We start from the raw sequence: 14337 nt of genomic DNA, 5'->3' as shown, positions 1-14337 counted from the left end.
CCCGCGGAGTTTGCCGGCCGGAGGGAGGGAGGCGGCGGCGGCGGCGGCGGGCGACTCCCGCTCTTCTCCCCGCCAGCTCGTGGATGTCGTCGCCCGCGGCGTGAGCGAACTTTGCAGCGGGCTGGAGCGCCCTCGGCGGAGAGCGAGACGCCGGGAGGGCGCAGAGAGAAGACCGAGGAGCGGGCGCTCGCAGGCGGGGTCCGCGGCGCCCTGATGCGCCCCGGGCGCGGGGAGCGGCGGGCGGCGGGCGCCCGCGCGCAGTAGCGGGCGGAGGAGGCGCTGCGGGCGAGCCAGCCGAGCCGAGCCGGCCGCGCCCTCCGCGCTCCCCGCCGCGTCATCCCGTCCCGGCCGGGCGCCCCCGCTCCGGCGCGACCTCGCCCCCGCGCGGCCCGAGACCCCGCCGGCCCCGGCCCGGAGGCGCGGGAGGGAAGCCGCGCGCGGGGCGGCCCCCGCCCTGCCCGGCCCGGCCGCCCGGCGGGATTAAAGTTGGAAATCGAGCGGAGCGTCGAGTTGTCCGGGAACCGAGCCGCGGCCGCCGCCGGAGCGATGTTCCCGCAGAGCCGGCACCCGGTGAGCGGCGGGGCCGGGGCACGGCGGGCCGGGCAGTGCCGCTCCCGGGCGGGAAGAGGATGGGGGGCTCCTGCTGCCCGGCGAGACCCCCGCCCTAGCGGCGCCAGATCGGGGGTGGGGGGGCTGGGCAGGCAGCGGCTGAAACTCAGTTTCCCTCCCGCCGCTCCGGGCCCCCTCCTACTTGACGTCTAGACTGGGCGGACGAGGGCGCCGGGGGAGGGGGCTCCCCTCCGCAGCCACGTCTCCCCCTCCCCCGCGGCGGGCAGGGGGCCCCCCTTTGTTTCTCGTTTCGTCCATTTACATGTCAATGCCGCCCTCGTTCCGGCGCGCCCGGAGGTGGCCGGGCGACTCTGGGAATGGGGCCGGCGGAGTTGTTTTCCTCCGCGGGTCCCCGGGTCATTATCACCCCTGGGGGAGGGGCGCGGCGGCCTCGGCCGTCCTGGCAGCCCCGGGGCCAGGGCCGGGCGCCCGGAGGCCGGAGCGGCTTTAAAGCCTCTTTAGAAGGGGGTGGGGGTGGTGTGGGGAAGGTTCATACTCTCCAAAGTGAATCGTAAACTCGAGCTTGGGGCTCGTTTTTCCACCACTTCTAACTTTTATTTTTTGTTTATGTCCCACCCGTTTCTCCCTCCCCGGACTTTCTGTTCTCTTCACCCGCCGGCATCCTCGTCCCTCGGTGGTGGCCCCTCGCCGGCCGGCCCCAGACGCCGCATCAGGCTGCAGGCCAGCCCTTCAAGTTCACTATCCCGGAGTCCCTGGATCGGATTAAAGAGGAATTTCAGTTCCTGCAGGCGCAGTATCACAGGTGCGTGTCTGGCCGCGCAGGTCGCCCGGGCGGCCCTTGGCCCCTGGTCTCCCAGCTGGGTGGCGGCGGCTGTACTTAGTACTTGCGTCCAGGCGGTGGCGTGTGGAGTCGCAGTTAAGACCTGTCATTCATGTTCCCCTTTCCCGGCTCTTCCCGGGCCGCCTCTTCTCTCTCGTCCCCTCCTCCTCCCATTGTTTCCCTTTTGCCCGTTTGCTGCTGTTCCAGAGAGTCCGTTTTCGTGTGTTTAGGAGTTGCATGAGAACCGTCAATATTTGCACTTCATTTATTTATTTTGCAGCAGGCTGAGCTGAAACATTGGTTCAATCGATGCCTCAGCCCTGGAGTGCGGGTTCAGGGAAGCAAGGCCATGTTGAAATCACTGTTTGTCATTCTAGAAATTGGGTTGTGTGAGGCAAAGTCCAGGAGGGGAGGCAGGATGCTCTTGGCTGTGCCTGCCCTTCCTTACTCACGATTGGGAGGAGGTGGGAGTGAGCAGGGGAAGGACACCTGCTCTGGTCTTGTTCTGGGTGGTTTGGGGGCAGGGCAAGGGAGTGGCATCGCATGTCTGCCAGTTAAGTTTCTTCTCGTTTTGATTCCTGCCTTCAAAGGACTTAGAAAGGGAACTTTTGGTAAAGTACCCTGGTCATAGTGAGTTTTCCAGAAAGGTTAGTCATTTGCCCTGAGTTCTGTGAGGTTTTGGCTTATTGGAGCTAATAAATAGCTGCAGTGACTACTTTTTACTTTTGGCTTGCTTGAGGAAGCGTGCACAGCTAAGGCTGAGTGGCTTGGGTGTGAATCTTCTGATTTTGTCCAGGGCTTTCTGATCACTGACCTTTCGTCGACTTGTATAGCAGCATCTCCAGAGCCCCGGGATGCTAGCACTCACTCTGCTTAGCCAGCAGGGAGAACTTCATTCAGCCCACTTCACTGCAGCAGCTCCTTGACATGTTTTGGCAGGGATTTAAAGCCCAGAGGTTTTGAAAGGGGCTAGCCATAGGAGAAATCTTTACAGCTGAGGTTTCCAAATGGCGAGACCATCTAAATTGGCAGAGGTGGTACAGCCTAGCCTGAACACCGAAGAGCGTGCCAAGGCCAACTTTTGGTGCAGTCTAGAGACACAAACTTTGGTGCAAGGACGTAGGGAACAGATGATCAGGAGGAGGGACCTGTGTTGACAGATTTTCTACTCTTGGCGTCTGACCAGGTATGCACCAAGACAGAAAAAGAATGGTAGTCGAATGGCTACCCTTCAGTGTTCAACTTTATTCTTTTTCGCTGTTCAGTGTAGGGCAAAGCTTTTGGGTGTTTACCTAGATGGATTATGGCTTTTCCAAATTGATCTTTCTTTGTTTTTACTTGAAGTGCAAATAAGTGAGGCAGATGTTAAAAACGAGTGACATAATGTTTACATTAAGTTGCCTGTTTTGTTTTCCTAGCCTTAAATTGGAATGTGAGAAACTGGCAAGTGAAAAGACAGAAATGCAGAGGCACTACGTGATGGTAGGTATCAAAGATGGGATGTCGAGCCTTTTCATGCAAATATTAGTGAGTGTGTTCTTAGCGTTGCCAAAAACGCGTGTTAATGAAACGCTGGGTTCTCTTTTTCTCTTTACAGTATTATGAAATGTCATATGGATTAAACATTGAAATGCATAAACAGGTAAGCTTTAGTTAAATCTCAAGCTGAAATGAGCACTCACTTAACATGCTTTTATAATACTGGCTTTGTCCTTAGTTGTGGGATCTGGGGATGGATGTTTGCCATATCTCTTCCTTGGTTTCTCTTCTTGTGACTTGGTGGCAGTATTCAGAAGAATTGCTTTTTGACCTAGGGTTTAAATGACTAGGTGGATGGGGTTTGGAAATATGAGCTAGCCTGTTATAGGCAGATAGGAACTGAGACTCAAGAGTTTACTTTTCGTCTTGGATAGATTGATTCTCTTGAAAAATCTGGGGTATCTGGTAGAATTATTGAAGTTCAGAATGGTTTCGTGCTGTTTGGGAAGAAGTGTGGACACGGGGTGGGGGCAGTAGGGTAGTTAGGGGTCTCTTCAGTCAGATTGAACAAAGTGTAGGACTAACTGTAGCTCTGCTAACTATAGAGTACCCTTTATGTTTGGGGTTGTATAAAGTGGCACTCAAGATTTGTGGATTATTAGCAAACATCTTTTTGCAAACTTTCTCAGTTGAGGCAGGTTCGAAGGGGACAAAAAAAGCATCTTTTTATGGCTACAGCATATGTTGGGAGTTGCTTCAGTCCTGGTGGTTTTAAAAGCATGAAAAGATTAGTGACTGGAAAGCTTTAGCTATGACTATGAGTTTGCAGGTTCCCATAAAATTCACACTTATGGCTACTATAATGCTGTATAAAAAGAGTATTGAGCTGGAACAAGGCACTAAGGACCTCATAAGAGAAGAAAAGCTAAATGATTGCTCAGCCCAAAGGACCCTCGATTGAGTAGTCATTGTCTGCCAAAGAAAGCATTAATGGCAGGGTGTAAGTATGCTGGAGATATGCTGACATTCACTTTTTCATCAAGACGCTGGTACAATAAGTCTTTTAGAAATCGATTGCCTCTTAAAAAATTATCATCAGATGGAGTTGCACAGTTGGACACATTTCAAAGTGCAACAATACAATTCTTACTTGATGTATATGTGCTATTTCATCTCAAACCCTTGTTTCATTAAATTAAAGAGCATGGCTGACCGGCTGGGGCACAGCGGAGAAATTGATTAGTTCAGCCTTCAGATCTTCCTTATATTCAAAGACTTTCATTAAGCAAGTGTGTTTCAGAGTTGAATTCTGTTTTTGTACCTCTGCACTCTTTGATTTTTAATTCATCATAGATTTCCTAATGTTAAGTTAGCATGTACATTAGATCTGTCCTCAGATACGTGTTTGGAAAGAGATGGCTTCGTTCAGGGCCTCTCTCATTAGTCATATAATTGGGCCTTTTAAAAAGTACCGATTCTACTCTTGATTTGCAAAGTTAGCGGCCTAGTTTGTATTGGGTTTGTGCCTTTGTTTTTGTGTGTTTCAATGGCTAGTGCCTTATTGAGGCAATTGTAACTTGTTGAAAGATAGTAAATGGACTAGAAGGTCCACGGCAGATGTCCGTGGTGGTCGTAGAAATTAATTATGTGAGTGAGCTTGGCCTAGGAGTTCTAACCTTTCTACATTTTTAAGTTACCCTGAAGGGCATTTTTTTTTTTTTTTTTTTGAGAAACAGTATTCTGGAAGAGTGAGAGAAGACTTTTATTTTCTTAAACCCATAAACTGGAAGGATTTGATAACCTCATAGAGTCTTTTCCAAGGGAACACCACCTCAGCGTGATGTTGTATGCTTGTGCTGTGTGTACTGGGGGAGCTAAAGAGGGGTGTCATTCTCCTGGGTGCCCGTAGGTTGCCTGGCAGGGCGACCTTTACCATGCAGGACAAAGGGAGAAGGCCAGAGGGGGTCAGGAGCCCCATGGTGTGAAAGCGGTTTTCCACTGAGCTTCTGTTCTGTGGTGGGCATTTGTGAATATACGTATATAGCACGTCCACGGGCTCGTATGCTTTGATAATATGCTGTGTATAATTGGCTCGGTAATTTGAAAAACGTGAAAAGCTCAGAGGCACCATGTTCTTCATAGTAGGGTATTAAGACCCCTGAAATTCAGTTTATATTGTAAATGGTGACAGACCCTTAACTAGAGTGGTGTGCAGAGGAGCGCCGTAATTCAGTTTAAAGTGGTCTTACATTTGAAAAACATCCTTCTGACTGTCACACATTAATAATAAGTTCTGAGGAGGCATTTGGTACAGCTAGTAATCATAATTCTTATTAAAACTGGTGACGTCTGGCCCCCAGGGTGTAGCCAGGCTCAAATTGATGCTTTTTACCGCCTGATCACCAGCATGGCCTAAGTGCTCATTATATTGTAGAGAGGGCCTTTGGAGTTCTCATTAGATTTGACAGGAATTCTCTCTAGGGGGAAACTGGGCATTAGCTAGACTCCTGACAGGCTGAAATTATTCCTGCTTTATGGCTTATAACCAAATGCTAGCAAGGCATCATCAGGGGACACAAAAAATTGTCATTTCTGACAACATCTTTGTTACCGAAAGAAAAAAAATTGCAGTGATGGGGAAACTTTCCGTGGAGAGAGCTTTAATGCCGTTACGATTTATCTCAATTCTGACGACCGCTCTTCCTTCACACCGTTCAGCGGGGACTGTCGGAATGAGTGAGTTTTAGAGATTCAGCGTCAAGTCTCCCTACCAACTTCTCGCGTCTGGATGTTTTAAAGTGGAAGCGTGTCCAAACCCAGAGTGGTATCATTGTGGTTTCCTTACTTGGTGTGGCACCCCAGTCCATGTTTGCGCAGTCAACACTTCCAGATAAGGTCTCACCTTATTTCCTCTGCTCTTGTTTGTGCTGGTTACCAAGACCTGGGGGCATTCTGTCCCCACACTGCACCCCAGCCCTTTTCATTCATTCATTCATTCATTCATTTTTGCGGTACTGGGGATTGAACTCAGGCACTCTTCTGAGCTTCATCCCTAGCCCTAATTTTTATTCTTTGTTTTGAAACGGGATCTCACTAAGTTGCAGAGATCCTCAGTAGTTGAGGCTCTCCACGAACCTGCAGTCATCCTGTCTCAGCCTCCCAAGTACTGCGATTACAAATATGCGCCACCATGCCCAGCTATTTTTTTATTTTGTGTGTGTGTGTGTGTGGTTGTGTGTGTGTGACTGAAGAATTGAACGCAGGGGCATTCTACCTTCAGTCTTCACCCCCAGTCCTATTTTATTTTTATTTTGAAATGATCTTGCTAGGTTGATGAAAGTCTCACTACTTGTTGAGGCTGTCCTTGAACCTGCGATCGGCCTGTCTCAGCCTCCCAAGTACTGGGATTACAGGCGTGCACCACCATGCCTGGCTTACTTAAGTCATTGTAGCATTGAGACATTTTCTCTGCCTAGGGCTTCTTTATAGTGCCCTACCTGAATTCACCTCTGTCCATGTAGATGGTGAGTTCTGGTTATTTCTAAGGAGGAGAGGTAAAGACTTGGCACAAAAAGGTGAGGCGGTTCTGACAGTGTTGGAGCACATTGACAAACAGCCAGCTGGCGTGAGTAGTTTCATGGCTGCGCCTCAGGGCCTGTGGTAGCCTGATCCTTAAAAATTGTCTGTCCTATGGTCTCGTATTGCCTCATTTGACATTTTTGGGAAGGGGATGTATTGTAAATGCATATATAACTTATTTATCTCACTCGTGTTTATTTTTGCATGCTGATAAAGCGAGGCTATGAATTGTCGTTCCTGGCTTCGATTTTACAGTGTTCAGGAATGCTCTGTCTCCTGGGCCCTCCACCGGCATCCTGCAGGGTAGGTGGGTGGCCGTGGGTCGTGATGAGTGTCTGTCTGGGTTTGCTTGAGGCCCAGCATCTGCTGAGATGAGGACTGCCTGGCTCCAGGCTACCAGGGCTGCCTCGTCCCTGAATTGCTCTTGGGCCTGTGTCTCGATCCTCATCTACCTACTTGTGTGTCTTGCGCTTTGTGTTCATCCGCTTCATTTAAGAGAAACATCCAGGCCAGGGGCGTGTTCTGGGAAAAAGAAAGAGAAAAAGGAAATAAGCAGTGCTGGTTTTGTGACCTGAGATTTGTGAGGGTCACAGGTCATGGGTAGGTAGGAAGTGATAGCCCACTGGCTGGTATTGTCCTATAGTTGCAAGAACAGAAGCAACACGTTCGGAATCCTGATGGAGACCCAGAGCTGGCATGAGTTGGAGCACTCCCTTGGGTGCCTGCCTTCAGGAGGGTGGGTGGGCGGGCAAGCACCTGCCAGGGTGTGAGGAACTGGAAAATAAGTTTAGGACTACCTCTGGAATGAATGCAGAAATGTTTGGGATTGGTAAGTAGAAAAAAGTTAATGTGTCTGAGCCCCATGTGATGTTCAGTGAGAACAGTATAGTGTCTCAGACCATATATATTTTGGAGTTAAACTGCGTTCACAGTTTTGATGTGTGCTTTAAAATTTCTTTTAGAAAATTAAATTGTTCCTTCCCTTGGTATGTGTGGGCGCGCACACATTGAACCCAGGGGTATTCTACCTCTGAGCTACCCCTCAGTCCTATTTTATTTATTTGTTTATTTATTTTTTATTTATTTATGTTTTTGATGGTACTGGGGGTGGAACCCAGGGGCTTTCTACCTCCGGGCTATACTTCCAGACCTCTTTTATATTTTATTTGGAAACAGGGTCTCACTAAGTTGCAGAGAGCCTCACTAAGAAGCTGAGGCTGGCTATGAACCTGCGCGATCCTCCTGTCTCAGCCTTCCAATCGCTGGGATTACAAGCGTGCGCCACCATGCCTGCTCAGCTATTTGTTTATTTTGAAACAGGGTCTCAGTAAGTTGTGGAGGGCCTAAGTTGTGGAGTGGCCTCGCTCAGCCTTCTAAATACTGAGATTACAAGTGTGTACTACCATATCCATCCTTTGGACATTTTAAAAGAAATATTTAGGTTAAATAATTCCCCTGAAGGTTAATTTCTTAGGTGTGAAGTTTTACCTTTCTTCCTTTTTTTTCCATGTTGGGGTTGAACCTAGGAGTGGTCTACCTCTGAGCCAGATCATTGGCCTTTATTTTATTTTATTTTGAGACAGGGTCTGTATAAGTTGCTCAGGCTGGTCTTAAACTTGAAATTCTCCTGTCTCAGCCTCCTGAATACCTGGGATTGGATTATAGGTGTATGCTACCACTGCTACCACACTACCTTTTTTTTTTTTTTTTTTTTTTTTTTTTTGGTGGCACTAGGGATTGAACCCAGAGGGATTCTACCTTTGAGCTAAACCCCCAGCTTGATTTTATTTCTTATTTGGAAACAGGGTCTCACTACGTTGCGAGGGGCCTAAGTGGTTGAGACTGGCGTCACACCTGGGTCCTCCTGTCTCAGCCTCCCAAATACTGGAATTACAAGCGTGTGCCACCATGCCTGGCTACACCACCTGTGTTTTGTCTTTTTTGTCTGTAGTTTCTCAATTTGAGGGTTTTTTTTTTTTTTTTTTTTTAATTTGGTGGTGCTGGGGATGGAACCTGTGGCCCCTTGACCATGCCAGTGCCTGCTCTGGTGGGGGAGCTGCACCCCGGCCCTGAGGTTTTCTTTCCCTTAAATCAAAACTCAGTAGCTGGAGTAGGAGCACTTAGAATTAGGCTCCACTAGGTGTTAGGTGCCTTGTAACTCAAAGAAGGCAGCTGTCATCAGGATTGGAGTGGTCTCCAACTTTATTTTCATTAGCTAGGCCTGGTCTTCACAAGCATAAGTCCAAAGAGATAAATATAAATAGCCCAGTGTTTTTAAAGCCTAGCTTTAAAAAGCCCCTGTTTTTTTCCTTTACTTATCAATAAGCAGGCCTGATTTTTCGCTACTTAACAGTCCTCTCCCTAAGCTCTTCAGTAGTTGGCTGATGGCTGGCCGATGTTGGGCCTGCCCTGGGGTAAGGAGCCTACAGAAAACTCAAGATTTAATAAATACACAACTATGTTTCTGCTTTCCTGGGGATTGAACCCAGGAGTGTTTTAACTCTGAATGACATCTCCAGCCCTGTTTTTATTATTTATTTGGTACTGAGAATTGAACTCAGAGGTGTTCTACCTCTGAGCTACACCCCCAGGACCCCCTCAAATTTTGAAAGAGGATTTCACTAAGTTGCTGAGGCTGGATCCTCCGGTCTTTGTCTCCCAAGTACTGGAATCAGGTGGGCTACCACACCTGCCTTATTTTTGTTTGTCATTTTGAGAAAGGATCTTGCTTATGTTGCTAAGGCTGGCCTTGAACTTGTGTTCCTCTTGAGTAGCTGGGATTATAGGTGTGCTTGGTTATGCTTGGCTTAGTAATAGTCCTTCACCTTCCCTTCCTTTCCTTTTTTTTTTTTTTTGATGACACTGGGTATTGAGCCCAGGGGTATTCTAACTCTACACCACACCCTCAGCCCTATTTTATTTTTATTTTGAGAGGGGTTTTGTTAGATAACGAGAGTCTCGCTACTTGCTGAGGCTGGCCTTAACCCTGCGACCCTCTCCTCAGCCTCACAGTTACTAGGATTACAAGCATGTGCCACCATTCCTGGCTCCACCTTGATGTTTTAAGCGGAGTCTGTGTGTACGTACATGTGTGCACGTGTGAGATTTTCTGAAAAATTTTCGGGTTCGACCTAAAGAATTAAATAAATTTATACCCAAATTTTAACATCAATGATGATGTTCATGTATTACCATTTACTTGACTTAAAAATGTTTCTAAAATTGTTTGAAAAGTGTGTTTTCACAATTGCTTAGTTTGTAAACTAGCCAGTTACTATGTTTTTGAAATGTTAATACATTGCTTTATCAAATAATGTGTGACTTAGCAAAATGACATATTTTTATTATTCAACATTTGTATCCCCCACTCCTGTGCTGGCTGGGGATTAAATGCAGGGCCCTTGCCGGGCGTGGTGGCGCACGCTTGTAATCCCCGCGCTTGGGAGGCTGAGACAGGAGGATCGCACAGGTTCGAAGCCAGCTTCAGCTACTTAGTGAGGCTCTCGGCAACTTAGTGAGACCCTGTTTCCAAATAAAGTATAAAATAGGGCTGGGGGTATAGCCCAGAGGTAGAAAGCCTTTAGGTTCCACCCCCCAGTACCACCAAAAAATAAATAAATAAATAAAATAAAAAATAAAAGCAGGGCCCTGCATATGTTAGGTAAGCCCTCTGCCACTGAGCTATATCCGCTATATCCTCAACTGTGTGTGTGTGTGTGTGTGTGTGTGTGTGTGTGTGTGTGTGTGTGTGTGTGTGTGCTGGGGATTGAATCCAGAGTCATTCTATCTCTGAGCAATGCCTCTAGCCCTATTTTGTTTTTTATTTGGAAACAGGGTCTAAGTTGGTGAATCTCACTTAAGTTTCTGAGGCTGGCCTCCAACCTGTGGTTTTCCTGTCTCAGCTTCCCAGGTACTAGGATCACAGGCATGTGCCAGCCTTAACCCTTTATCATTTATTTTGAGCCAGTCTCTTGCTTTGGCCTCCTGAAGTGCTGGGATTTTATGTCCATGCCCCCATATCCAATATAATATTTCTTTTTTAATAGTTATTGCTTTACTCTGTTTACCTGTTTTGAAGCAATATAGAATTGTAACGGTGAACATAATTGTTCTTACTTCTGCAAGCTCTCATTAGGTATAAAAACAATTCTTACTATTTTTTACTTTTTGCCTTTCTGGAGCTTGTGAACCCAGAGCCTGGGGCTTGCTACGCTAGTTCTCTACCACTGAGATACACCCTCAGCCCTACTTTGTCAGTTTTTTATCACAAAATCTGTTCGCAGAAGGAGGGTGGGGGTACTGGGCACTTGATTTTAAGGGAAAAACTGGGTGAACAAATTTTGAAGATTGTATCAGCTGAAGTAATTTTTATATCTACCTTATAGAAAAACTGTTACATGGTGGACGTGTACCAGTGGGTACGCAAGAAAGCATAGTGTATATACATACAACTTGCAGAGTATCCCTGTACTAATTCCCAGCATAGAAAAAGATTCGGTGGGGTCATTATGTTTTAGGTGAGGTGGAGTTAGTCTTTGAGAATGTAGGTGCCTTTGAACTTGTTGCATGCCAAGTCAGACAAAGGTTAATGCTGCTGTCTGTGCACTGTTAGACTGGTCTTGATATTACATCATTATTCCATATCTGGCTAGGTTCTTAGTGTGCGGTACTTTGGGTAGCCTATCAGTAAAAAGTGTGAGCACAAACCACTGGAGTTGTTTTTTTTACTTGCTGCAACTTATATACATATACAGCTGTATTAATATACTATATACATGTATAATGGATGGACATTTTATTTATTTATTTATTTATTTATTTATTTATTTATTTATTTGGTGGTTCTGGGGGTGGAACCCAGAGGCTTTCTACCTCCGGGCTATACTCCCAGACCGTTTTTATATTTTATTTGGAAACAGGGTCTCACTAAGTTGCTGAGAGCCTCACTAAGTAGCTGAGGCTGGCTTCGAACCCGTGTGATCCTCCTGTCTCTGCCTCCCAAGCGCGGGGATTACAAGCGTGCGCCACCACGCCCGGCTGGATGGACATTTTAAATGGAGAGGGTAAAGTGCTCAAATCTCAGTGCACTCCTTTGGCTTGTCCCTTGGGGTACACCCACTCCCTCAGACCACTGTCCATAGCTTGCACTCCAGCCCCGGGAGGGGAGCACATTCAAGACAGCGGCTGCAGCACACATCGGTTTCTCCCTGCGGTCTCCATTTCTCACTCCGCCTGCTCCTCCCAGCCTTCTGTGTCTGTCCCTGAGGACTTTTTCCCTCCGTTCTTTCTTACTTGGCCCCATCTTTTCCTCTTTCCTATGGTCCTGTTAATCCTGATTCCTTATGAAAAGTCAGGGCCAGCCAGGCTTGGTGGCTCAAGCTTGTAATCCCGGTACTTGGGAGGCTGAGACAGGAGGATCACAAGTTCATGGCCAGCCTCAGCTACTTAGCGAGGCTCTCAACGACTTAGTGAGACCTTTTCAAAATAAAGAATAAAAAGTAGGGCTTGGAGTGTAGCTTCAAGGTAGAATGCCCCTAGGTTCAATCCCCAATATTACAAACAAAAACGGGGCCTTCCTTTTTACCCGAGGCCACCTGCTGCCTTAGCTTCCTTCAAAGAAAATTTCATTGCACCCCTCCTGAGCCCAGGCCCTGTGGGTGCGCCCCTTCAGAGCCCAGGCCCCTGTGGGTGCGCCCCTTCTGAGCCCAGGCCCTGTGGGTGCGCCCCTCCTGAGCCCAGGCCCTGTGGGTGCGTCCCTCCTGAGCCCAGGCCCCTGTGGGTGCGCCCCTCCTGAGACCAGGCCCCTGTGGGTGTGCCCCTCCTGAGCCCAGGCCCCCGTGGGTGTGCCCCTCCTGAGCCCAGGCCCCCCTGGGTGCTCCCCTCCTGAGCCCAGGCCCCCGTGGGTGCTCCCCTCCTGAGCCCAGGCCCCCGTGGGTGCTCCCCTCCTGAGCCCAGGCCCCCGTGGGTGCTCCCCTCCTGAGCCCAGGCCCCCGTGGGTGTGCCCCTCCTGAGCCCAGGCCTCTGTGGGTGCTCCCCTCCTGAGCCCAGGCCCCTGTGGGTGCGCCAGCACGTTGAGCTATATTCCACCACAGGTTTTCTCATGGGCCTCTGTTAATATACCAGCCAGGTTGAGTGTGGTCAGAGCTTGCATTTGAGATGTATGTCTCCCCTTGTAAAGTTACACGGCGTGGGTGCCTGGCATGCAGTGTGTTTACTCTGTGTTTGGGGTAGTTGGAACTGCTTTTGGGCCCTGCACATTAGGAACTAGGTGAAAGCTACTTTTGGAAAAAAAAATGCTTGTTGCATTGCTGGTACACATCTCAGGAGCCAGCAACAAGTGCAGATTGAAAACTTGAATTAAGAATACCAATATAAGCCGGGCGTGGTGGCCCACGCTTGTAATCCCAGCATTTGGGAGGCTGAGACAGGAGGATCGTGGTTCGCAGACAGCCTCAGCTACTTAGTGAGGCCCTCCACAACTCAGTGAGACCCTGTTTCAAAAAAAAAAAAATAGGGTAGGGGTGCAGCTCGGAGATGGAATGCCCCTGGGTTCCATCCCCAGACCTAAAAAAGAAAATAATAACAGTACTGATATAAACCTGGTCAGATATGGTGTCACACACCTCTATGCCCAGTATTTGGGAATTTACGACAAGAGGATTGCAGCTTCAAGGCCAATTTCAGCAATTTAGGGGAGAACTTGTTCTAAAAAAAAATCCCAGTACCAAATTAAAAAAAAAAAAGATTTTATTTAACCACTTCTTGCTATGTTCATCATCACAATATTTGCTGAGGCTTTTTTCTTTTTCTCTCTTTTTTTTTTTTGTGGTACTGGATATTGAACCCAGGGACACTCTACTTCCAAGTTACACCCCTGGCCTTTTTGAGTGCCCAGGCTAGCCTTGAACTCGCCATCTTCCTGCCTCGGGCTCCTGGTGGCTGGAATTCCAGCTTTCTGCCCTTGCACCAGCTTCGCGGAGGTGGCTGCTGCTGCTGGTTTTTGTGTGTGTGACACTGGTGATCGAATCCAGGGACCTCTGCCAGTGAGCTCCAGCCCCTCTCTCCCTGCGTTACGTTTTGAAGTGAGTCTTGCTAAGGTAGCGCACACTGGCCTCGGGCGTGCGCCACCACGCCTGACTTTCACCGAGGCTTCTTGACGTGTTGAGGCTGGCCTCAGTCATGGAGGTTTCCTCATGAGTTTAATTGCAGTGATGCATTTTGGGTTTGGACTTAAAACAAGAAAAACAAAAGTCTTGGTGGGACCGAGCATGTGCTGCGTTCCTGTCCTGGGACCGTCCTCATGGCCGAAGGGTGACCGCAGCGCCGGCAGGGCTGTGGATAAATGGCATCACGAGCTTATCTCAAGGCATCAAACCTGATTTCGTCACCAGCTCTCTTAATCACATGGCGATTAGACCGCTGGTTATTTGCTTTGAAGTACCCCCCCCCCCACATTTTATTATGAAAAATTTCAAACAGAAGAGAAAATGCACAGTGAACACCTGTCTTAACACCCACTTGTATTATGCCTGGAGCCTATAAATGAGCATTTTATGATACCTGCATATTACATATCTTAAGAGGAAGAAGTAATCCGGAGACTCGGGAGGTGCTTGTTAGAGGAGCAGGCCTTTCTTCAGCTTCTGGCCTCAGATTTGCTGTGAAGGAGGCTTTCCAGGCTGTCTTCCTGCTAGACCTGCCCCTGTGTTTCTGCATGGCATAGGAGGTGCTCCACTGTCTGTCTACTGTCGCTGGGGAAATGGTGCTCTTTCTCGAGTGTCCCGTGGACTTGTGCGGAGCAGAAGAGCCAGACTCTTTACCACGCCCTCCGTCTGCCTGCCTTCCTTGAATCGGGATGCCCCTCTCAGGGTCCACCAGTGTGTTTTCTT

At 48.5% G+C, this 14337-nt stretch overlaps 1 protein-coding gene across 5 annotated transcripts in view; it reads left to right on the top strand.

Moving 5' to 3' along the window:
* Positions 1-546: 546 nt before the first annotated feature.
* LOC308272683 (transducin-like enhancer protein 1) overlaps positions 547-14337 on the top strand; it is a gene marked incomplete at both ends in the record, with an annotated part of 97242 nt that continues 83451 nt past the window's right edge. For all 5 annotated transcript variants that reach the window (XM_080709587.1, XM_080709585.1, XM_080709586.1 and 2 more), the window contains 4 exons: positions 547-570; positions 1272-1372; positions 2809-2872; positions 2988-3032. In XM_080709587.1, the coding sequence (XP_080565713.1) occupies positions 547-570; positions 1272-1372; positions 2809-2872; positions 2988-3032 (234 nt within the window). The remainder of the gene's footprint in view (positions 571-1271; positions 1373-2808; positions 2873-2987; positions 3033-14337) is intronic.

Source organism: Muscardinus avellanarius, assembly GCF_963383645.1.
Source record: "Muscardinus avellanarius genome assembly, chromosome: 13".
NCBI lineage: Eukaryota > Metazoa > Chordata > Mammalia > Rodentia > Gliridae > Muscardinus > Muscardinus avellanarius.
The sequence above is the reverse complement of the archived record's forward strand: the minus strand, read 5'-3'. Positions and strand labels throughout refer to the sequence as shown.